The 24,426-nt window shown below is 42.7% G+C and overlaps 1 protein-coding gene across 3 annotated transcripts in view; it reads right to left on the reverse strand.

Annotated features, from left to right (window-relative positions):
* The window catches only part of ESRRB (estrogen related receptor beta), a 101,112-nt gene extending 83,151 nt beyond the window's left edge, over positions 1 to 17,961 (reverse strand). Inside the window, exon 1 of one of the 3 annotated variants that reach the window (XM_083735690.1) lies at positions 17,623 to 17,961. In XM_083735690.1, the coding sequence (XP_083591816.1) occupies positions 17,623 to 17,672 (50 nt within the window). In that variant the 5' untranslated portion in view covers positions 17,673 to 17,961. Of the gene's footprint in view, positions 1 to 11,205; positions 11,287 to 17,622 lie in introns of those variants that run through there. The other 2 variants (XM_083735689.1, XM_083735691.1) reach the window with 2 other exon arrangements.
* Between the last annotated feature and the right edge of the window lie 6,465 nt (positions 17,962 to 24,426).

Raw genomic sequence — 24,426 nt, forward strand, 5'->3', positions numbered from 1 at the left:
TGCTTCTAGCTGTTGGCATAAGGAGTGTGCAACTAGTGGTTCCGGGGCAATTGCTGGCCACCAAATTATGCCACCTGGCCTCTCCATCTCTCCTGTCCTTGCTTGCCTAGAAGCTAAACAAGGTTGTGGAAAGGGAGGCCATGTAGTCACTTCCAACTCTGGGAATTTGAGACAATAATAATAAGGGGTTGTTTTTGCCCACTCAGAATAACCACCCAAGAAAATCTGTTGCATTTAAATTGATTTGATTTTACCCATTTGTGAGCCCTTCAGTCAACCCTTTAGGGTGAAAAAGAGCAGCAGCAACAACAACAACAACCATTAAAACCGGCATAAAATAAAAACAAAGAAAAATCTAGAAGGCTGTCCTATTTTTAAAAGGCAGGTTTAAAACATCCCACCCACTTCACAGATAATTAAGAGCCAAAGGTCCAATGAAAAAGAAATGTCTTTGTCTGGTGCCTAAAGCTACACAATGATAGCGCCACAGAGCCATTGCTGAAAAAGCCTGGTTTCATGTTGCCACTCTCTGAACCTCCCATGAAGGGTTACACCAAGAAGGGCCTCAGATGACAATCGCCAGGTCCAGGTTGGCTCATATGGGCAGAGGTGGTCCTTGAGGTATTGGGACCCTGAGCCACACAAGTCTTTATAGGTCAAAACCAGCACTTTGAATTGGGCCTGGAAACTAACTGATAGACAGTGTTGTCGAGACCAGGATTGGTGTTACTTGCTCAGACCATTTTACCCCGTTGAGCAACCTGGCTGCTGAATTCTGCACCAGCTGCAGTTTCCAAATCACCTTCCAAGACAGCCCCACATAGAATGCATTGCAGTAATCTAACCTAACGGTTACCAGAGTGTAGACAAGTTAGCCTACCCCTGTCAAGAAAGGGATGTAGCTAGGCAAGCAGCTGAAGCCTATTGAAGGCACTCCACACCACCAAAACCACCTGACCCTCAAGTGAGTGTCTTGGATCCAGACCCCAAGCTACATGGCTGCTCCTCTAGAGGAAGTATGCCCCTATCTAAAGCAGGCCACCTACCATCTGTCCAGTCTAGGAAACTGCTCACTAACAGCTCCTCAGTCTTATCTAATTGAGCTTCAGATAAGTCCATAAGTCTCTCATCCAGTCCATTACTGGACCAAGCACATACACTACAACATACCCGCAGATATAAAGAAGAAGTAGAGCTGTATGTTAACAGCATGAGGCTGACAAGATACTCCAAGACTCAGGATTATAGTGTATGCAACAGATTTTCCTGAAGCTTAATTTCAATTCCCCATGGTTCCACATCAGTTTGCTCCCCCCTCTTTTTTCCAAGTTTTCATAAAAATCATCAGCATTTTAGTGCAAATTTCTCCTAACATGTATTTTGTGTGCTTAACATACATATTTTTGCAAAACCAGTTTGCCTGATATAGTGCACTAATATGTGTATCTGAAGGACCCTTTACCCTAGTACAGTGGTATCTCATGTTAAGTACTTAATTCGTTTCGGAGGTCTGTACTTAACCTGAAACTGTTAACCTGAAGCACCACTTTCGCTAATGGGGCCTCCTGCTGCTGGAGCACGATTTCTATTCTCATCCTGAAGCAAAGTTCTTAACCTGAAGCACTATTTCTGGGTTAGCGGCATCTGTAACCTGAAGCTTATGTAACCTGAGGTACCACTGTATGTGTATTTTTGTATATATTTCTTGGCTGGAGAACTGCTCTGCAAAATTCAGAGACATGCAAATTTCAAAGGAATGCTTTTGTTTTTGTCTGTGTATTGTTCTGAAGAGTGTAAATTAAGTCGGTTCACCTTCAAATGCTACATGTATCAAATTTATTTCCCCAACCCTAGCTGGGAGCAGGGGAGCAGGTAAAGGTGCCATCATGGAGCCCAGAAAATGTCCCAGTATGCTAAATGCTTGTGCTGGGTCTGGTAATCATGAGGGTTATAAAGTTTTCGTTCTTACAGTTAGTATTATCAAGCAACAATATCCTATGCAGAAAAAAGGTACGAATGAAAATTTATCAGCATTTTAGCATGGAGGTATCCTAAGACACATATTTCTGTATGAAATTTTGCCAAATATACACATTTTTTTAAAAAAAAAACCATTTCCCCTAACGTAGTGCAATGTTGTATGTTGTTTTCACTATTACTGTTTATGCATTTTAAAGCACACTTTGCCCTGGCTTACACATTTTATTTTGCCCCTTCTCTGTCTGAAGAATCGCATGGTGAAATTTGAAGCAGTGCAAAATTTGAAGGATGGTTGTGTCCCAGTTCATGCATTCTTTCAGAAAGTGAAAATTAGCCGGGCTTGCCTTTAAATGCTAACTGAATCAAATTTCTTCCCCATCCCTTTCCCCAGGTTTATCTGATCTCTCCCAACCCCAATATGAAGCAGTTTGATCCATTTGTTTTGTGGCAATCAGCTAACTTCTGTGCTCAAAAGCATCTGAAATTCAGTCTTGAACTTCTGAAGCTTTTCTTTTTAATCACAGTTTATTTCCCATTGTAAAAAGCAAGAAATTCAAGCACCCTATTATAACCCTTATAATGAAGTTGAATGAGAGGCATGGCCATGTACATATAGCAGAAAATTGACATGTTTTCCTGCCTGTTTTAAAAGAAAAATATTTTTTCCAAAGAAAATGAAACTTGCAATGAAAATAAATTTTAAAATGAAATATTATGTGCCAATTTACAGCAATAGTATGGAAATAACTGAATGATTCAATAGCTTGTTTCAAAACTACTTATACAGGAAAAATAAAGAAGAACTTAATGTAAAAAAATGAAACCCTGCTGAACTCCCTAATGAGGTTTAGAAATTGAAAGCTATTTAAAAATTGGTGCAGACCACAAATTCGACAATTTGCAAATGTAAGGATATCGTAGCTGTGGTCATTTGTGTACATAAATGTGTTTTTCAGTCCAGTTTAAACAACTGCACAAATCGCTTTCTGATATTTATCTACCCACTTTATGATGCCCATCCTCACTTGTGAATGATTAGACCCGGCCAGACTTTTGTAAAATCAGAGCTCTGCACAATGAATAATGTAGAGAAACCAAGAATTTCATGATTGAAGGAAAGTTAAGCATTTAAAATCTCGCTGATTTTAATTGAAGAGATATAGGCTGCAATTCGGCACGAACTTGCCTGGGAAAATGCCCCATTGAATTTACTTCTGAGTAATGTGAACTTACTTCTGAGTAATATGCATAGGATTGCAGCATAAAGTCTCCCGCTAAAATCAATGGGACTTAAAAGTTATTAATTTGGGGTGGATCTTGCCCTTTTTTAATCCCAGGGCCACAAATTTATTGGAGGCAGAAAATGACTTCCACTATAAAATAGTTAACATTCAGCACATCAATGGGCAGCATTGAACATTTCTTCATTTCCTATACAAACAGAGTGAAAACTAGACAGAAGGACCTAGGCAGAATAAAAAATATACAGTCATATTTGTCTAGCATTATAAAAATATAATGCAAAAGCAACACACATTAAATAATAAACTGTGGTTTTGGAAACAACAATAGACATAGAAGGCAGAATCTGAAACATAGGGATACAATTAATAGAGGATAAAATAAAGATGCTGAGTGTTTAGAACAGAGGAAAAAACAGCTATGCCAAAAAGAAAGGAAAAGAAAGAGGTTGCAGTCCTCTTGGGAGTAAACACTTACTTGGGAGTAAACTCCACTGAGTAATGTGGGATTTACTTCTGAGTAAACACATATAGGATTGCACTGTAAATTGCCTGCCAAGGGAATCTTGTCATTCAGTGAAGATGAAGATTTCTCCATGTGGGATTATAGCACTGTGTTGCAAACTGAAACTTTGGAAGCACCAAAAGCTATGAAGTGATATACCTGGCCCACAAGGCAAGATTAAGGCCGAACTGTTATAGTATATGGATTAAATGGTGGTAGAGGCATTTTTAAAAATATATAGAAAAGAAAATGCAAAAAGGTAGATAGAAAAAGATAGAAAAAGATAGAAAAAGGTAGAAAGAAATATTTGTAGAACGGGGTTAATTTAATTGCAAGATAAATTTTATGGCTGGAAAAGGAATGAGGGAGGCTAATCATTGATCCTACGAAAAGGAGTCTAGATAGACTACTGGAATGTACTCTGTTTATTCTGCAATGTGCTCATTTACCAAAGACAGCTGCCTATACAGAGCAGCAACTAGTATTGATGACTATATAGCCGTGTCTGCCCTAACTGGACAAAATGAGATTGCACCAATTAGAAAACATCCTTCAGGACAGAATCCTGAGATAGCAAACAGAAGTCCGTAAGAGAATCTGATCTGTATGTTCATCTCAAGCACTGCAAAATTGTGCCTGAGAAAGGGATTAAACAATCATCAAAGTACGGCAGAGGAATTTGTATTTTGCCTTTCAAACCACAACGTAATTTCATTACCTCTCAGGATTACATCTGTAAAAAGAATACCATGGCTGACCCTCCAGTGCAATTCAACAGCGACCATGCCTCTTGGCTCTGCCGAAAACCATGTGCTGCTAAAGTGTCAACCGAGTCCTGTAGGGGGCTGTCGAGTTCTTCCGCATTCACATTCTGTTGCTGCCACAGCACATGGACCCGAAAAGTGTGCAGAGCTATTTGGAGGAGGATTGCAATGATGCTAAACTGAGCTAGTCAAAGACTTTGTCACACCTCCTGTGTAAAACAGCATGTCTGCTTCACGCTAAACAGATAAGTAGACACATCTTCCTGGATAGCCAGTTCCACGTTTTTCCATTAAGGCTTCATGGAACCCAAGCTTACATTACATTTGCAATGACCAAGGTGGATTTTTTTAAAGGCTTGCATTGCTCTGGGACACAAAATGCTGCCATTAATTACACTCTATTAACAAGCACCATGCAGCACAATCCTATGAATGTATACTCAGAAGTAAGTACAACTGTGCTCAATGGTGCGTACTCCCAGGAAAGTGTTATGGCCGCAATCCTAGGATACATAGGTGACTACCTATGTACACCTATAAGTAATACCAATGAACACAGTGAGCCTTAGGTAAAGGGACCCCTGACCATTAGGTCCAGTCGTGGCTGACTCTGGGGTTGCGGCGCTCATCTCGCTCTATTGGCCAAGGGAGCCGGCATACAGCTTCCAGGTCATGTGGCCAGGATGACTAAGCCACTTCTGGCGAACCAGAGCAGCGCATGGAAATGCCGTTTACCTTCCCGCCGGAGCGGTACCTATTTATCTACTTCCACTTTGACGTACTTTAGAACTGCTAGGTGGGCAGGAGCTGGGACCGAGCAACGGGAGTTCACCCCATCACGGGGATTCGAACCGCCAACCTTCTGATCGGCAAGTCCTAGGCTCTGTGGTTTAACCCACAGCGCCACCCACGAAAGTGAGCCTTAGTTCTGAATAAAAATGTGCAATACTATCATGTTAACTCCCCCATCCCTTTGCATTACCAGGTAAACTGAATGAAAAAAGTTGACCGGAATAACTTCCTGTCTACATGAACAGCAGTTGCAACACATGTACCAGATTAAAATGTGTTCTAACTTTTAGTGCCCCTTGGTCTTAAAAGCAAAACAGATTTTTCTTGCAGCGCCATACCCAGCATCATCATTCTGTCTTCATTTTCCTTCCCAATCTATATAACATAATCTGATGTTGACAGACTGCTCTTGACTGGGCAGTGACAGATAAAACAGAGCTCCCCATATGCCTCAGTCATCTTCACAGCCTGATCACTAGGACTACTTGTCCGAATAACAGCTGAGTGCGAACTCTGCTCTTAACCCTCGGTAAATGTGCAACTTTTGCCTGTGAAATGTAATAATAAGAATGTAGCACATCAGTTGGCACGATGCTTTACAGAATACAAGAGGACTGGCCTTGGCTCTCAGCAGTTTATAATTTTAAATTACCAGAGGAGAACAAGAATGGAACTGAAGTCGAGGCAGGGATAAATAGGGGGAAATGTGTATATGACTCGTGTCAAACCTATTTTGGTTTGGTTACAGTAGTACATATTATGCAATAACCGTATTATAAACAACATTTCATTAACGAATCAAATTAATGGATCAAATTGCTTTTGTTTGATTAAAACAGTGTTTCTAAATAATCAGGAGGATTTCTTAAAATGGCTAATAATTATTTAATGTGCTTTTTTACAAATAAAATAAAATAAAGGGTGGCCAGTTCCACCTTAGAAGAGGTGATAGTTTTATTTATGTATATTTCTCTCACACAGAGAAGTAGTGACTCTTCGAAAATGGTGGATGTTGTGATACAAAATCAAAGAAACAAAGACTAGAATCCAGCTGGAAGGGCCTTTGCTCCAGTAGATGCCTCCATCAACAAAAGAAGAGGGGAGATTTCCCCGTCCAACTTGAAGCCCCCTCAGATGGAAAGCATTGGGGAGAACATCCAAATCAGGGTGTGCCAGAGAAATGGGGAATCCACAAAAAGTCACCTCTCCTTCTCTTCCATTAATGGAGGTGCCTGTTGAATCAGATTTTGTGCATAGCCAAAAAAACCACTAAATTGGATTCTACTTTTAAGGGAAAAAACAGCTTTATTTGTTTGTAAATTTATGCAAAATCAACTAAGCGATTAATTAAAACTCATAGAATTGACTATGATTTCTTTAATGAACAGCCCTGACTATAATCAGTAAGAATAAAAGGAATCCAAAATATGAATATTATATCTTCTAAAAAAATTCGTTGCACTGAAAGTCAGTGTGAATATTTCATGGACCTAACACGTCAGAGCTTTTTGAAGTTTCTATTCTGTGTTTGCGCAAAAATTTAAAGTGTTCGTGTTTTGATTCCAATCTGCTGTAACCTCAAAACAGCAGGTTCATCACATTTTCCCCAAGCTGAGCAAAGTAGGCAAAATGGCACACTGAACACCACTACCACATCATAAGAAACTGCTTTATACTTAACCAGACTATTGGTCCATCTTGCCCATTAGCATCAACGCTGACTGGAACAGGCTCTCCAAGTTTTGAGAAACCCGATCCAGGGACTGAACCTGGGACCTTCCAGATGCAAAGCAGATGTCCTACCACTGAGATATCTCAGTGGATCTAGCTGATACTTCAGCTAAACAAAACACCCAACCCAGGAGATGGTTTTACCGTTTTGAATCCATGTGCTCTCTGAACAGAGGTGTGGGGATAGAGATGAAGCTTGTGGGAAAGTGGGGCTTTTGGTCACCTGACATCGTAAGCCTGGCTGCAAGCAAATTAATAGAATAAGAAGTGATAGTTTGTCAACAGCAGATAAGGAACCTGATGAGGGACACGTCACAAGGGTATGTGATCTGGAGCAGGGGTAGGGTACTTGTGGCCCTCAAGACATTGTGAAAGTACAACTCTCAACATGTTGGCCATGCTGATTTGGGATTATGGAAATTGGATGGCGACTTCTCAGGGTCCAGAGGGTTCCCATCTTTGCCTTGTAGTCATGAGGAGAAGAATCCTCTCCTAAAAACTGAGATGGTGCAGACAGGCTCAACAATGGCAATAAATGAATAAATAGCAACCAAGGCTCCTCTGTTATACAAAGCACCCATCACACAGGAGGAAATAAAAAGTATTCCAAAGGCTGGGATAGCCTGACTTAAAATTACCTTTAGTATTTATGTACTGAACCATAACCTCACCAGGGCAGGAACCGATGTGAATAAATGTGCATAGCGTATGGAACTGAAAACAGTGTTGGCGAACGAACATCCAAATCTCCATCTGGCTTTCAATGGAAAGTAATAATCTAAATCCCTTTGAAAAGCTCTATCCAACTAATGAGCAACAGTAGCAAGAACTGCTCTCGTTCAAATGTGCTTTGTAACCATTGCTTTACCTTACAAATGCTTTCAAATGAAGTGAATTATCTCTGAAGGGACTCAGAACTTGTAACAGACACTAGCTGTGTGACCTCTGTTAATCCACCCAATATTAGGCTCGTTAGTCATCAGGATAACAACTGTATTTTGCAAATCAGGCACTGTTATCAGATAGACCAGCAAGACCCTATACAATGTCTAATAGTCCAACAACATCGGCACCAAGATATATAACTGCTTCTATACAAAAACCTCTCTTCTAATCCCTCTTAAACTCAACAAGACTGATTGGTTTTTATTATTCATGAATTAATTTTTAACACTTGGGCCAACAAGGGAATTGAATCTATACAATTTTGCACAGACTGAGGCAAAGAAGCTTCACTCTGACAGAGAGAAAAAAACAGTCGGATTCTCTCATTCTTCAATCGACAATTAAATAGTGTTTACTCTATTTCCCTTAAATTCCTACATGCGAGTTGAAAAGAAAAGTGAATTAATGCAAGATTGTTTGGGTATATGCATTTCTCATATTTATTCCTCAGATATATATATGGATCAAACATATTTTGTGAATAAATGCGGTATTAAGGCTCAACTGCACTGGTTCTTTAAAGACAGAAAAGTATTTTCAGAAGATGAGGAACTCTCAGATCAGTAAGAAAGGGGAGCAGTCATGGATATCTTTTTTTGCAGATGCTTTCTGCAATATTAGTCTGAGAACTAGAATTGCGAAAAAGGAAACTATCTGTTATTTTAAAAGAATAGTTGATGTTTTATGAGTTAAAAAAAGAGAAAAGTTGTTTGATGCAATTAAGTGTTTTCAAGAGCAATCTTTTGTGATGGCTTCTAGGGGAGAGGCATACAGTACTGAATTTCTCATATTGTAATAAACACTGAATGTACAATACCCCAAAATACTCCTTCCACAAAGTTCTTGAAGAGCCTGTATGAAACATACATGAAACTAGAGAATGATAAATCCATAGAATCAACCTGCTTGATTGTTGCCAGACTATGGCAGTGATTTGTTAATGCTTTGTACATCCAGGTTTTTTTCTTAAATTTTAACAAGGCAAAAAAAGCTATTGTCTGCTTCTGCAACATGCTGCTTGCTCTCCTGCTCTGTTTGCTCCACATCAAACTATATCTTCCAATAAGCCATATGAACACTATATTTACATTTTACATTACTGTGCATTTCTGCTATCTTTATACAATAATCTTTGACGTTTCACAAGCATCGACACAGAACTACCTTTTAAGGGAGATAAGATTAAGTTTATTCTATTGCTACAGACTGATATGCTTAGAGATACAGATGGTGATAAATGTAGACTGCAGGTACAGATTTAAAAGTACATTCATGCTGTATGTAGAAGGCTATACATATAGCATATTCATACTTCTGTGTACTAAATACGCACCTATACTGGGCGTAGTTCACACTGATTTACATATATATATATTGATTCTCACATGTACTATATGTGTGTAAATGTAGCACAGAAACCCACCTTTGCATATATATACACACATTACTCAGGCTTACGAATGCGACTGAAAACAGATTCCTTTCTATCACCTATGCAATGCCTGCGTGAGAAGAAAAGTACAGACACGTGAAGCTAAGTCATCCATTACCCTTTATTAAAAGTAACACCTGAATGCACCGATTGCTACCTTTCTCGAAAGGGTGCATTGCTACAACCTGTTAATGCAGGATCCACGACTAGAGAGAAGTCAAGGCAAGCCTTTCTAAAGGGTACTGGGACATCAGCCGAAGAAGCCCAGCCTGGGATTATCTTTGTGCCTGGAAGGAAGGTTGTGACAAGCAACACCTTCTCCCCCTGCCTCTGGTCCCAGGTTAGACTGCATTGCAGACTACCCTGACTCTGTTGTCACAGCATAACAAACCAGGTAGCAACACAAAGGCCCCCTTCCTTGCAGATACTTCTTTTTGATAAAGCAAGACTTGTATGCCAAGCTGACTGCTAAAGTGTGGCAGGCAATGGGCATTAAGGTTTTAGGTTTCACCGAATCTGCTGCCGCAGCACAAATACCCCCGCAATTCTCCCCACCACCACCCATCCTCCCTGAGTTACTAAAAAAGTAGATGGCATAAAAATAGAAGCACTTGAGATGTTGAATGAAGTGGTAAGAGGAGAGGGGTGGCAAAAGGACAGAAGTACTTGGAAAAGGATAATATGGGTGGTGGTAGCTTATAAACAGGATTTTGAATGGAGATGTGCCTCAGCTATTTATCATCATCATTTGATGTTAAAAAGAAGTAATCTCCACATATTAAATGCATAATGTGTTTCTAGCAATCAAAAGCAAAGACCCTATAACTCAAATGCCATTTTGTATTAGAGCGTGTTTTCGCTTTTTTGTTTGTTTTCAAGAGGTGGGAAATCTACAGAGCATCTCAGGAATAAGCCCGCGCTACTAATCTAATGACTGTCCTAGAAAATGTGAAGACCTGTTCTCCCCTGAAATGAATATCTAGATTCTTAACAGCCATCTACGCAGATACATAATAAACAATTATAGGTAACTGGCATTCGCTTACATTTCAAAATGAGTAAAAATTTATTTGCATAAAGACCATCTTGCAAAGCCATTGGCTGAAGAGACCTATAAAGTGACATGTATAGCAGTAAAAGGATATGTTCTTGGTCCCTGGGGCACACTTAAAGAATATTATAAAATCTATTTTACCGATAAAATTATATTTATGTCCTTTACCTCCCCCTGTATTTTTACAGGAAAGAAGCAACAGTATTTCAAATAGCAGTTCTCCTATATAATACCAAACCAGGTAAGTAAACATTTTTTAAAAACATACTTTTTACCCTATGCTTGGCTAAGCAAAACAATATGCGCTCAGGTACCATTAATAATGAGTGTTCCATTTCAACAGAAAGGTGTTTTAAAGGGTAAGAGTGCAAGAGTAAAACTTGAATTACAAAAGAAAAAGAAATTCCCCCCAAAATTAATGTCCACTGATAGGAAGTCGGGTTTTATATGTATACGTAGGGTGGTAGTCAGCTAGAACAGCTCAGTTAAAGTATATACTGTCAACCCAAAAGACAGATAAAAAACCATCTCCTTCGTCACCACAGAAGATGCTCCCAGCTGGAGGTCCTGAACACTACCCAACTGTTATTTGTTGTATACAAGGCATATGAAAATAGTTTTAGTTGAACAAGAGAGGAACATGTGGGCACAAGGATATGACCAAATTCTGGGAGCCTGCCTGTGGTGTTTCCCTTTCCTCCCAGCCACCCCATAAACAGGATGCAATAATTACGGAGATACCCTAGAAATCAACGCCTCACCGGCAATGCAGAATCGGACAAGATACGCCGCCTCTCTCTATTCTCAATCCATTCCCTTTCACACTAAAAAACAAAACAAAAACAGCTTGGTCATGGCATGTTACTGCAACTTAAATACTGCACACAAAAGGGACAGAAAAGAACCTCTAGCATGACAAAATTTGCATGAGAAAGCAAAGACCTCCTGGACATGCACACACTCAAAGTTTGTGACTTTCTGAATGGACTCTGTGTCTGCTGTTTGCACGACACTCCGGAGGCAAGAATATTATTTGCAGATTGATAAAATTAGCAGGGAACTTGGACGTTTAGGGGAGGTGATCCCCAAAAAATCTAAACATGGAGATTTCTCTCTGGGGAGTGAGAAAGTGAACTCTACACGGTAGACGCAGGGAAGACAATAGAGCAAAGGAAGGGACAAAATCAGTCACAAAGCTATCACAAGTTGTGCTACCACATTGTGCCACCTGCTCTTCGCAATTTGCCCGTGCAAAATACAACCGGATAATTAAGGGCAATGCTGTCTGCAGCGCTCATGAGCACCAAGCAGCTCAGCAAACTAGTATATGTTAGCACATTCTTCTTTCACACGGGGAAAAAATGTAATTCTTTCTAGAGAGAGCTCGGAGCACAGGGAACACTAGGAGCAAGCAGAAATCTATTAACAGCAGATATGCCCAGACAAAAATGCAGAGTTGGCATGGGTTAAACAGCGCACACCATTCCTGTTTGGCTAACACAGGGTCAAGTCATGTGCAGCGAAAGTTTCAACTCCTTAATCCCCCAGAGCTTGTTTGCTAATTACATTTGCAATTACAAACATGACAAAGATATTATTCTGCAGTGCTTTCCACTTCAAGCAGGCGCACTTTCCCTAACAGATAGTCACCTCCAGCAGCACACAGCTCACAAGTGCTTCTTGACAGACAAAATAACTGGCACTTCAGCTGTAGAGGCCACTTTGTGGGCAGTCCAAGTGGAAAGAGGAGGCAGGAAAGAGCTTTCGAGACAGGAGGCCAAGGCAGGGCAGAGAAGGGAGAAACATTAACTTGTAAGAGCTTCATAAAAATTATTCTCCAGAAATGAAGCTCTCCCCCCTTCAAGTCTCTCTCAGGGTTTATAAATTGCAAAATTCACCCAACTGATACAATTTCAAGTTGAACTTGTGCTTTTCTGTCTTACATCAAAACCTGCTAGCTGTGTGGAAATAAAGCATACTCCCCCCCCCACCCCAGTTAATTTCTAGAGTTGGTCGTGAATGGTATTTGTTATGTTGACCTATCCCTAAACCAATTCATTAATATCTACAGCATCTTTAGTTTCACGCTTTGTAAGAGGTTACTGTGGGACGCCTGTGCTGTGTGTGTGTGTGTGTGTGTGTGTGTGTGTGTGTGTGTGTGTGTTTGACACTTCCTAGATAATGAAACTATTTCCCCACCTGTTCATATGTATAGAAATAAAAATAATAAAATCGTTATTGAGCAGCTGTCAAACGAAGCGTGCCAATCTCACTTTTAGCATGAACTTAATATGTTTACTCAGAGGTATGTCCCACTGAGATCAGCAGAGCTTACTCTTTAGTAAACATGCTTCAGATTGCAGCATATTTAAAGGAAGTTGAAGGAGCATCTAAGTGTCTCCAGGGTGCCCTAAGGTTCCACCCACAACAGGGTTACCACGACCATTTATCAACCCCAGTGTGGTAGTAGGCACAGAACAGAGCTATAAGCATTTCTGGCTTATTCAGCTTTTGCTATTTCTTTCTGTATATAAATGCATCACAAACATTTGGACTTGCTTATGAGATATTTAGTATGACTGCACTCGTGAAATGTGGTTACATAACAGTTTAAATCTATACTCTTCCCCCCCCCCCCAGATCTTGGAAGTGATTGTATATCCGGAACAAAAACATTTCAGATCTTTAGAGTTATGGCACATATGGAATTTCTTACTGGAGGGATTAAATAAGTGTGGATGTGAAAGACATGACACACACACACACACACACCAAACTTTAAAATGAGAGAACAGTAGAGAGCGTGGGAGTGGATCAGAAATTTAAAGAGAGAGGATTTCAAGTACCATATTCTCCCAGAAAAATAATAATAACCACGGTGAAATTTCTGTCACAGCAACTTTCTCTGACGCAATTCCCCCAAAGTCTTGTCCCTCTCAGGCTAAACACAATATCTATTGATTGCTTTCAATCAATACAATGAAAATATCCCTGTCCCGCTGCATTTCCTTCCCTGAAATATTAATAATAAATTGATCTTTCCATAATTTTCAATAATTGATATGAAAAAGTAGGACCTGAAAGACAGGCAGAAGAAAGGCTAACATTTTCTTTTCACATGCAAGACTAGCCTGGCTCTTGAAAAGGGGACCCAGCGACACAATAGGAAATCTGTTCAAGGGACAAGCTAAGTCCCGTTCCTTTGCATTACAGCTTCTTCTTGAATTAATTTGTCAGTAAGAAAATAGACACACAGAGCAACAACTCCCTATTGTAGGTACACAAGAGCGCCCAGAACACTTACAGCTTCATTCAGTCTCTCTGTTTAGAATCCCCCCCCCCCCCAATTCACAAATCTGGAGAGAAGGGGAAAAGAGCAACCACTCCTCACTCTAGATTTCCAGGAGTGCCTAGAACTAAAGTAGCTCCATTCAGCTTTTCTGACAATACAGAAGCAATTGCACTTCAACAATCCTTCAGAATCTAAGTCACATTTCTTTGGCCTGTAAATAAGGATCAACAGAATCAAATGCAAAAGACAATAATTATCCCCAGTTTATTCGAATACTGAATGGAATCATACGGATTCCTCTAAATCTGGGTTTCCATGTTCACAGGTGAAATTATTATTTTGCACTTTCTTTTGCAGCTGATAACTCATTTATTGGGCTGACATTTCTGCATTTTTATTTAACCTGTCAAAGAAAGCATTTTTAACAGGCACACCTGACAGAATATTGCTGTACACCAAAGTGACATTTTTTTCATAATGTGCTAACCTTGGTCTATTCTACTATTCCATACACACTATTGATTAGGAATGGCAAAAGGTATTGTCCTGCAACATCTGAGGCTATAGCTGAAAGGAAAGGAGGAGGGAGAAATCGCTTCTCATCTTGGGCTGTGACATTAATGCTAAAGCAAACAAAAAGTGCTGAATTTCACTTCAAGGGATATTCTAGGTGTTGACAATTACAGTCTGAAATGTAAGCATGATATACACGCATAGATACATGCCAGGATGTAGCTGGACCTCATACATATTTATGCACACATACAGATCTATATTACACAATTGTTGTACTGCACACAAGCAGCACTGGTACAGTTTGACTAATTTTATGGACTCTACCTGCCTTGACCTGAAAGAGACAAACTGCAGATTCATTTATACAGCTGGTAGATTTTTGTTTTGTTTTTGGAGGGGCTTTTTTTTGTATGCTTGCTAACCCTACTCTTACAAAAAGTTTCAGTTTGCATCTTCTTCTCCGTGTTACATTCAGGCAGGTAGATTTTTCTAACACCGTTTCAGTGATTGCAAGGAATTGCTCCAATATATATACTGTATATGGAGATGAAATTAGCAAAAGGATACAGAAATGCTTGAAGTCAAGCTACCAGGGGCAAGATCCTAAGCTTCATGAAGGCTACTGCTAACACCCCTTTTCAATTCCCTGTTGAAGGGCTCACATTTGAACTTTCCTAACCCCAGTAAGGTGAAATGCCATGTCCTGAGTGAATAGATGCTGATTTCTTCAGCTCAGTCAGGCCCTGGTGAGAGTCACTGTAGGACAGGATTTGAACTCCGTGGTATGTACTGAGTCCACAGTCCCGAGACCTGCATGGAATACTTCCCTCCCACATCTGCTACTTTCTCAATATTAAAACATGTATACTGCAAGTTCCAAATCAGTGTTTGGAACATATAAGGGGAACCAACCACTAGCTGCAGCCATACTCATTTTTATAATCAAATGGCTTTGCAAAATAAGAAGAGCTCCTTTTCAGTGTTATGAATTAATATGTGCTTCTTGCTTATTTAAAAATAGCAACAATAACCATTACAGAAAAGGACCGGCTTTCAAATAATTGTGCAAATTATCTAAGTGACCAGCATTCAAGGTGGGAACTTGCAACACATGTGCAGACAAATGATTTTTTAAATGCTCTTATAAAATAATCCATACTAATATTTACATATCATTTTAAAAAATGCTCCTACAAACACGTGCGTACCCCAGATGAATTTCCATTTGCACAACCGTAGCTGGCCTTGACTTACACCTTTGCTGTTTTATGCAACAAATATGTAAATGAAAACAGAAATGGGATGCTGAAATAATTAGACCGCGTTTTTCAGAATGCCTTTTACCCTGCACTTTCTCCAGTTACCAGTGTCTTCCAAATCCATTTTTAATACAATTTATGAAAATCCTCCGGACCTTATATGGCACACAATCCTTCAACATCAACAACAAAAGAAGTCCCATGCCAACTCAGAAAAAAACCCACTTCTGCCAAGTCTGATAGGACTATATTTAGTAACATGAAGAACAGTGTACCTCTTCTGCCCATCCATTCCATTCTAGGAAATCCACCTGGTCCACTCTTGTACCTTTAATTGGAAACCAAGTTAAAACTGAAGCAGGAAAATTGCACCAGGCTCACAGCCTTGTTGGTTACTTTCTATCAAATTTTGCAAGCCATTAAAAACGGAATATGTTAAGTACTTCATTTTGGTTTTCTTCCTGAGTCTGCAACCACCCTTCTTGTTCTACAAGTAGGTTGGATGTGAACAACAACAAAGTTAGGAGGAAAAGCACAAAACCAGAGGCTACAAAACCATAAAAGCCTTCTTTTGAAAAGAGACCACACTTCACTTTTTAAGCTTGCAGTTTTTAGTAAAATAAATGGTATTTGATTTCTATTTTACTCTGAATCCACTGTTTTATGAAAATAAAATTTGGAGAAGAGAATGATAATTTTATAATAATAATTTTATTATTTAAACCCCGCCAATCTGGCTGGGTTTCCTCCACCACTCTTGGGCCACTGGGGAACTTTACTTTTAAATAGTCCAGTACGAGAGAATATCATAGACCAAACTGCTATGAAAAGAATGAACCAACAAAATTAGAAATTTTCGTATACAAATATATATATATATATATATCACTAGAGGAGATGAGGAATGACAGAAGGATTGACAGCTGCTCAAAAAAAGAAAGAGGTGAGGAAAAAGAGAGATCCAATGAAACAGAGTAGGGGATGATTGTTTTCAAAGAAATTATACCCCTTTTATATTTCTTTTTCTAAGATGTAGCTTTTTAAACTATGCCCTATCCATCCGGGATGACAGGACAGCGGAGGTCTTTCCCCCTCTGGGCAGCGCACGGTGCTTTCAGGCGCTTCATGCAGACCAATGCACAAACACACACAAAAGGGGGACTTGGCTGCTTCCTTCGCAGCTGATTTATCAGAAGAGGAGCGGCGGGCTGGAGAACGCATCGCGCAAGAGGAGCGGACGCAAATGACAAGCGAACCCCGTTCACTTTCCAAAGTTCCATGCAAGGCGCGCGGCTTTTATTTGCTTAACAGGAAGCGCAGGCAAAGCATCACCGCTGCATCGTACAAAGGAAAAACATGAACACCAGCAGCTGACGATCTGCCTGTCATCATCAGTCCCAGCTTGGGATGCTTGCTCCGGTCCACTCACAACATCCCTACACTGGCTTCCCTGTGAACAGAAGGGTCTCCTTCTCTAGGGAATTTCAGATGGAATACAATTTTAAAGAAAAATAGCTCCCAATAGCCACATAAATATATATATGAGTGGGAATGGTACGCATTGGTGCACATACATCTCTGAGTTAATACAGCCGCATCAAACTTTTACAGTAAAGCAAAAAGGCCACACCTTTCCAACGTTTGTCAATCTACATGCCTGGGAAACAAGAGAAAGAAGTTTTACGATCGTTAAAGCCGCGCCAGTTGAAGCCACCCTAAGCTAGTTGCTTTCCACGGCAAACCTCTTGGTTTTTTTTACGGCAGCCCCACTGTCTAAGGCTAAGCATCTCTCCAAAGGGAGAGTTGCATCCTTCCTGCTTGTTACACCAGGATGCACAGCACACACGCGCGCAAAAAACCCCAAACACTTTGGCACATATTGTAGCCAGGAGGTGGTGCAGGTGTGATGAGACATCCACATGCAGTTGTGGGGAGGGGGGGAAAGGGGCTTGAGAGAAAGTTAAAATAATTCCTTCTCCCCTTTCCAACTCAAACGCATCTGGCTTCCGCACGCTCTCCTGCCAGAGCCCAAAAGGAGGAGGAGGGGAAAAACCACCACCCCCTGCAAGCAGCATCCCCAAGAAAGAGAAGAAAGCAAGGAGGGCACCTACTGGTTGTGGTAGCTGAGAGGGTCTGAGATGCAAAGTTCGGAAATGTCCATCAGTTCTGTTTTAGCATTCCCAGTTGGCAGAAGGGGGTGGGGGTGGGGGAGCGACTAGATCACACCGAGGAGAAAGAGAGCGCGAGGGGGAAAGGGGAAAGCGCCCGAGGCAAACTCAGGGAAAAGAGGATAAGAGGGGGAAAGGAAAGCGAGCGGGGGAGAAGCAGAAGAGGGAAGGCGCCGGGACAGAGAGCAGGACAGGCAGCCCGGGAGGGAGAGCTCAGCGCTTCGCCCATCCACACGCTCCCGCTCATCCAATCACACTGAAGCGAGCCGAGAGCAGCCAGGCGGCAGAGGCGGCCCAGGCGCCGGAGATTTAGATGCCACGAACCCCCCCCCCCCCACTGTCGCTTTAAGACGGGCCGACCGGTGAATATGGCACGGCTGCTATTGGCTGCCTCTCAGGGGCTGGACTTGGAGTGACAGAGCGGCGGCGGCGGCGGCGGCGGGCGGGGGCGAGAGGAAGAGTCTGAGAGGGGAGCGCCGGAGGGAGGGCAGCGCGAGGGCGACTCGCAGCAGACCCGCACGTGGCCAAACAGCCGCCGCAGAAGCCGGGAAGCTCGCTTGCTTTCGCGCTCGCTCTCTCTCGCGCGCGCGCTGCCGGAGGGCTGGCGGGTTGGAGCGGGGGCGGCGCGGGCGACCTTCACACGCATTCCCACGCGAGGAAAGAGCGGGGCGAGGAGAGAGGGAGGCGGGCAAGCGGAGGACGGAGCGAGGAGGGACCTCGCGGCCGGCTCCGAGGGGCGCGGGCGCGCGTTTGGAGCGCCCGCGTGTAGCTGCTGTCGCCGCGTCCCGCCCGCCTCAGAGGCTGCCGCCCGCTCTTTTCCCCGCGGTTTGACAGGGAAAGAGGCGCTTCAGTGCCAGCGACTGCTGCAAACGGCGCGGGTCGGACGCCTGTGTGGCTCCTTGTTTTTCTCTTTCTTTCTTTCTTTCTTTCTTTTTCAATTTCCTCAAAGGCAATTATAAAATGATCCTGGAGGGAGCGGGACTCTGAGCCAAAAAGGAAAGGGAAAGGGGTGAGGGAGAGAGAAGGCAGCGTTGGCATGAAACTAAGCAGTGCGCAGCAAAGACACTGACAGAGAGGAAACGAATCCTCACAGAGCCTGATCCTGGCTGACCTCCCCCCCCTCCCCCTCCCCACTTTCTGGCGAGGGACGAGGTCAGTCTCCGTCCTGCAACTTTTGGAAATAACTTGCAGGACGCGCCTCCGTCACACGCACACGTTCTCTCTCTCACACACAAACGCACAGCCTCCCCCCCCCCCAGCGGCTGGCCGGCCTGGCGCGCGCGCACGCGCGTGGCTGCCAGTCTGACAGCTCTTTATCAGCCCATTAGCGAAGCTCTCGGTTTCCTAAGAGCCGCTTATCCCAGAATGGTGCCTCGCGCCTTGTTAGCCGCAGATCGTGGAAACGGCCAGCGTTGAAACGTTTTTATTGGGGAGGGGGCGGTTTTGAGCGGGGAGGGGAACACAAAACAGAAGAGGGCAGACTTAAGCGCCAGATTCGGTCTCTTTAAAACAACAGCAACAAAAAAGGCACAAACCTAAAAAGACTCACGCACACGCACAACGTTCTGTAAAGAGCAGAGGCAAAGTTCGTGGCATCTCATATGGGAATTACGTTGTCGGGTGTATACTGAAAATGAAACCCGCTGTAAAAACATCAGCAGGCAAACTGCCTGAGCCAAAGGACAAGTTTCATGTAGAGAAGCCGACTGGATTGGCAGCTGGATCTTATTTCGACAGTGGTGATGGGGCAGCATGTTCCCCATCCCTAAGGGTTTGTCCTTGCGTGGAGAAGAGGGGGACAGGGCAGACATGCAGCAAGGCCACCACCATCTCAGTCTCCGCCATCTGAGGTGGCGGCCTCACTCTGCCTAACGGTAGAGCTGGTTCTGTCACTCACTCTACCACTGAACTGCATCCCCTCCTGCTGAGGACTACATACGTGCACAGGATTGTGCTGGCATCCACAAAGTTGTAACATTAAATATGACACCCACCAAGTGACCTTGAGCAAGTTGTGCGGATTGACCTCTTGCAAGCAATCATTTCCCATGCACTTGCCTGGAAGTGTTTCCAAAAGCCATTCCACAGCTGCAAAATGTTGTGTCAGAAACACCTCTCTGATAAACCGGCTCAGTTTTAGGTAAATATATGCTGTACATTTACGAGATGAGCACTCACTGGAAGGACAGATTGTGAAGCTGAGGCTCCAATACTTTGGCCACCTCATGAGAAGAGAAGACTCCCTGGAAAAGACCCTGATGTTGGGAAAGATGGAGGGCACAAGGAGAAGGGGACAACAGAGGACGAGATGGGCGGACAGTGTTCTTGAAGCTACCAGCATGAGTTTGACCAAACTGCGGGAGGCAGTGGAAGACAGAAGTCCCTGGCGTGCTCTGGTCCATGGGGTCGGACACGACTAAACGACTAAACAACATGTAATATGGGTTTACCAAAGGGGCGGGGAGCAGGCACCCTGTTTGCTCAAAGTTGCAAATACATAACAGATTGTCTCAGTCTCCTGCACCAAGTCAAGAAAACAAGTTGGGGAGAGGTTGAATGCCTGGCAGTGGAATCATATGTCTACTCCGAAGTAAGACTCCTTTCAGGACAAGCCTTCACATCTCAAACAAGACTGAAAACTCTTCCCCAAGCTATAAAAACAAACATAAAGGCATTCTTGCAACCTCCAAACAGCACTGTACCATGGGGGATAGGGAGGTGTGCAGGTGGGGAAGTGGGATGTTTCTTGTTTCTTGTTGTTGTACTTTGTTATTTCTTGCATAACTTATAAAAGCAAAGAAATAAGGCTTCCTGAATTCAGTTTGCTCCTACGTAAGTGAGTATGGGAGTGCAGTCTGTAAACATTCTGCTTGTTTCTTCCATATCATTTGCTTCCCTCACCCCCCCCCCCACTTTTGCTGCTCATTGTCAAGGAAGAAGGAGGATTGCAAAGAAGAAAGACATGCACAATGTGTGTGTGTTTTGAAGCAAGAGTGCGGCATACAACTTAAATATTAACTTCTGGGCATTTACAGTAAGGTGCATGAAGAGGGAAAGAAAAACTAAAAGCAGATTGGAGGTTGGTGTGGAACATAAGCCTGAAGACCAAAGACCACTGTCAATGCTACAAGACCAGAAGTGTCAATGGCACCCTATCGTTGAACTTGTATGTAAACAAAACTGAACAAATAAGGATTTAAGAGCATAACATATTCTCGACTATGCAAATAGTCGATGATGTGGAACTCATCAAACAATACTCCAAACTGCAGGGGGGGGAATCAAACAGGAGTTTCTCTTTTGCACATAAATCTCACTTTAGCTCGTGCGAAGTCTGCAGCTGAAAGTCATAATAAACTGTGACGGGAACTAGCTGCAGCAAACCTTGGGATTGCATGCTGCCTCCCTCCCCTCTCCTACTCCAGCACAGCCACAAGCAGATCAACCTGCAGTTAATCTTGACTGTGCTTTGCTTGAACAAACTACTTTCATAACCCCTGGTTTAAAGTTGGCTTGTTTCAAACAAACCATGGTTAAGATTGGGGCTTTTTTCCCTAGCTGGAACTCAGTTCTGGCACCTGTTGGTGCCCAGGTGGGCACCGTTGCCTTTATAAGAGAACAAGGAAAGTGTTGGTGATGAGTTCCGGCACCTCTTTTTCTAGAAAAATAGCACTGGTTAAGATTCACTGGTTCAGATGAAACAACAAGCTGTGGTTAATAAAGATTGGGCACGAAATGTTTGGTTTCCTCCTTGTGGCTGTGCTGAAGCAAGTGAGGAGTGCATGAGCATTCATACCTGTCAGATCCAAAGAGTTGTATCTAAGGCTGCGCAGGCGAAGTGCTGCTCATGCAACAGGACTGGCCTGCTCTGGAGAGTTCCCCAATACTCTGGAGCAGGTTTTGAGGGTGCCCATGGGGGTGGGCTGCAGGGAGAGGAAGAGGAAGGTCCACTGCAAAAGCAGCAGGGTGTTGCATGATGGCACTACATACAACCCAAATGCAGTATGTCTCAAAGACAGAGGGGATAATATGATAATTCATGAAGGCTGTTAAAGAAGCAAGGTTATATTAATCACTGTTCCATGTAAATTTCCTCTTTTGCCGACTTTGTGGGAGGCTAAACTATTAGCACGCTCAATTAAAATATGTGAATGCCTAAACAAAGGAAATGGTGTATTGTCGATTGATGGAACTTGCTTCATTGAAGGAAATGATAAATGAGAAAGTGAACTGATGTCTTGTGAAGGGGCATAAGGCCCATTCCACACATTTACATTTGGACATTCTGCCTTCTGGATTACATTTTTGAGTGACATTAATATGCATCTCCAAGGGAATATAAGGAACATCCAACAACCCTCTACATGGAGACAATCAGCTTGTGGACAGAAAACAACAGGACTGTGTCCTCTGCCCCTTGGCATCCATGCATCCAGCATATTCAACTCCCATGATCCCTAGCTAGCAGGATCAGTGGTCAGGGATGATGGGAATTGTAGTCTCAAAACATCTGGAGGGCTGAGTTTGAGGAAGCCTGGTGTAAACTCATGTCCCATTGCCGTATATTCAGGTCATTGAAAGCATTTCATCATCTGACTGACAATAAGCACAAACCTGGAATCCCCAAGTAAGGAGAGGAGCTGTCAGTGGAAGGTGGCACATGCTCCTACCGTTCCTCTTCTCAAAATCACAACCTCCTAAGCCTAATTTACATTTAATGCCACCACCACTACAACACTGAAGCTTTGTTGCATGCATTTGCCTATTTTGGTCCTTGCAGAATGCAGCTTTCAGAACGCAGATAGGATATCAGCAATACAAAGCATTTTTAAAGAAAAGACAAAGCAACGGCAACCCCCTACTAACAGTTAATAAGCCAGCAAGAAAACATAGTCAGTTCAGAACATTGCCACCAGGACAACAATTAACCATTAGAACTAGGGAATAAGTGGGATCTGTTGGAAGTGTTGGGTGCCCCCTTACATGACACTCCATCCCATCCCTGCTCCTCCAAAGTCCCACCACCACACACAGCCACTGAGCATGCTCACTGCTCATTGGACTGTTCGGGAGGATGTGGGTTGTCTCCCTAGGATTCTTTCCATATATATATATATATATATTTATATTCTTCTTTGGCAATCACTCGTAGCCAAGTAAGATTGTCTTCCATGAACACGGTTTTAACAATGAGTCTGTAAGTGACTGTGGAGGCCAGTTCCGGATCCACACATCCTTCCACAGTGGGGACATTGGTTTCTGGGCAGGAGTTGATCATGGTATGGATTTGCCAAGTGTGCCTTCATCTTAGCACGTTTCTACACACACACACACACACACACATACATACATACACACACACACACACACACACACACACTCCGGATGCTGCACCCCCCTGCAATCCCTACACAGATCTGGCTGACACAAGCCACAAAACCACAGCTCGCCCCTATACACGAAGCCAAGCCAAAGCACAACTAAGTGCAATACAGCCATCTTCTCAGGAAAACTCTTCACAAAGTTCAAGAGGTCAAGACACAAAGACTTTAGCAACTAATCCACACCTAATGACCCACCTAAGTGGTACTCAGGATATCACTCAAGAAATCACTCAAGGTATCTCTCAAGTAATTAAGGAACAAAAGAAGAAAAGGCACACTAGCCTGGGAACTTCCTCTCTGCCCAGAACATTGGAGGCTAGACACCACACCCCCTCTACAGTATTTATAGGAACTCAAACATTGAGATCCCGCTCTGTTCCAGTAACAAGAAGCCGAAAGCACCAGCCTGAAGATGACGAGTGAGACCTCGTCGAAACGTCGCCTAGACACCCCAACTTTTACACGGGAAGACACCCGAGGACACCAAAACCTGCATTCCTGTACCCGTGAAAATCTACGAAAGCATATATATATATATATATATATACAGTAATAGCTGTTTGACAGTGGAATTTGCTGCCAAGGAGTGTGGTGGAGTCTCCTTCTTTGGAGGTCTTTAAGCAGAGGCTTGACAACCATATGTCAGGAGTGCTCTGATGGTGTTTCCTGCTTGGCAGGGGGTTGGACTCGATGGCCCTTGTGGTCTCTTCCAACTCTATGATTCTATGATTCTCTCTCTCTCTCTCTCTCTCTATATATATATATATATTTGTACTTCTGCACACCTCAGGGTTCCCCTGAGCATTCTAGTACCTTCTTCATGTTTCTCTGTAGCCCCATTTTGGCAGCAATCTGTCAGCAGCGCAGCCACCCGCTTAATCCACTATTAGAAGGAATGATTGTTCCTAGCTGCTCTGGATCAGCCAGCTTTTCATTACAAGCTGCAAGGATCTGTTTGTGAGTGCATGTTGATGACTGTACTTGGCTAGGCATGCTGCTGTGTGCATGACAGTGTGGATACTGGAGAGGGTGCTGACTGCCGGTAATTGGAAACAGTTCCTTGGCATTGAAGCTACCCAGATACCCAATCCTTACAGTAAATAAAACCAGGTACCACTATGTTAGCCCAAAGCGACTGATGGCACTGAATTCAGGTGTGGATACAGTGGTAATTTGACAGCAGCTGTACACAATATTACAAAGCTAGCAGAATTGCCACAGATTTGAAGACTCAGCCTGTTTATTAAAATGTACAAACCACACGTTCATCCAAAAGTGGCTTTCAGAGTGGTAGATTTTGAAAGGCTGCAAGTACAATGTAAGGCATAACCAACAAAACAATGAAATCAAGTGAGTCCTCTAG

The sequence above is a fragment of the Podarcis gaigeae genome, assembly GCF_964106915.1.
Source record: "Podarcis gaigeae genome assembly, chromosome: 1".
Classification (NCBI taxonomy): domain Eukaryota; kingdom Metazoa; phylum Chordata; class Lepidosauria; order Squamata; family Lacertidae; genus Podarcis; species Podarcis gaigeae.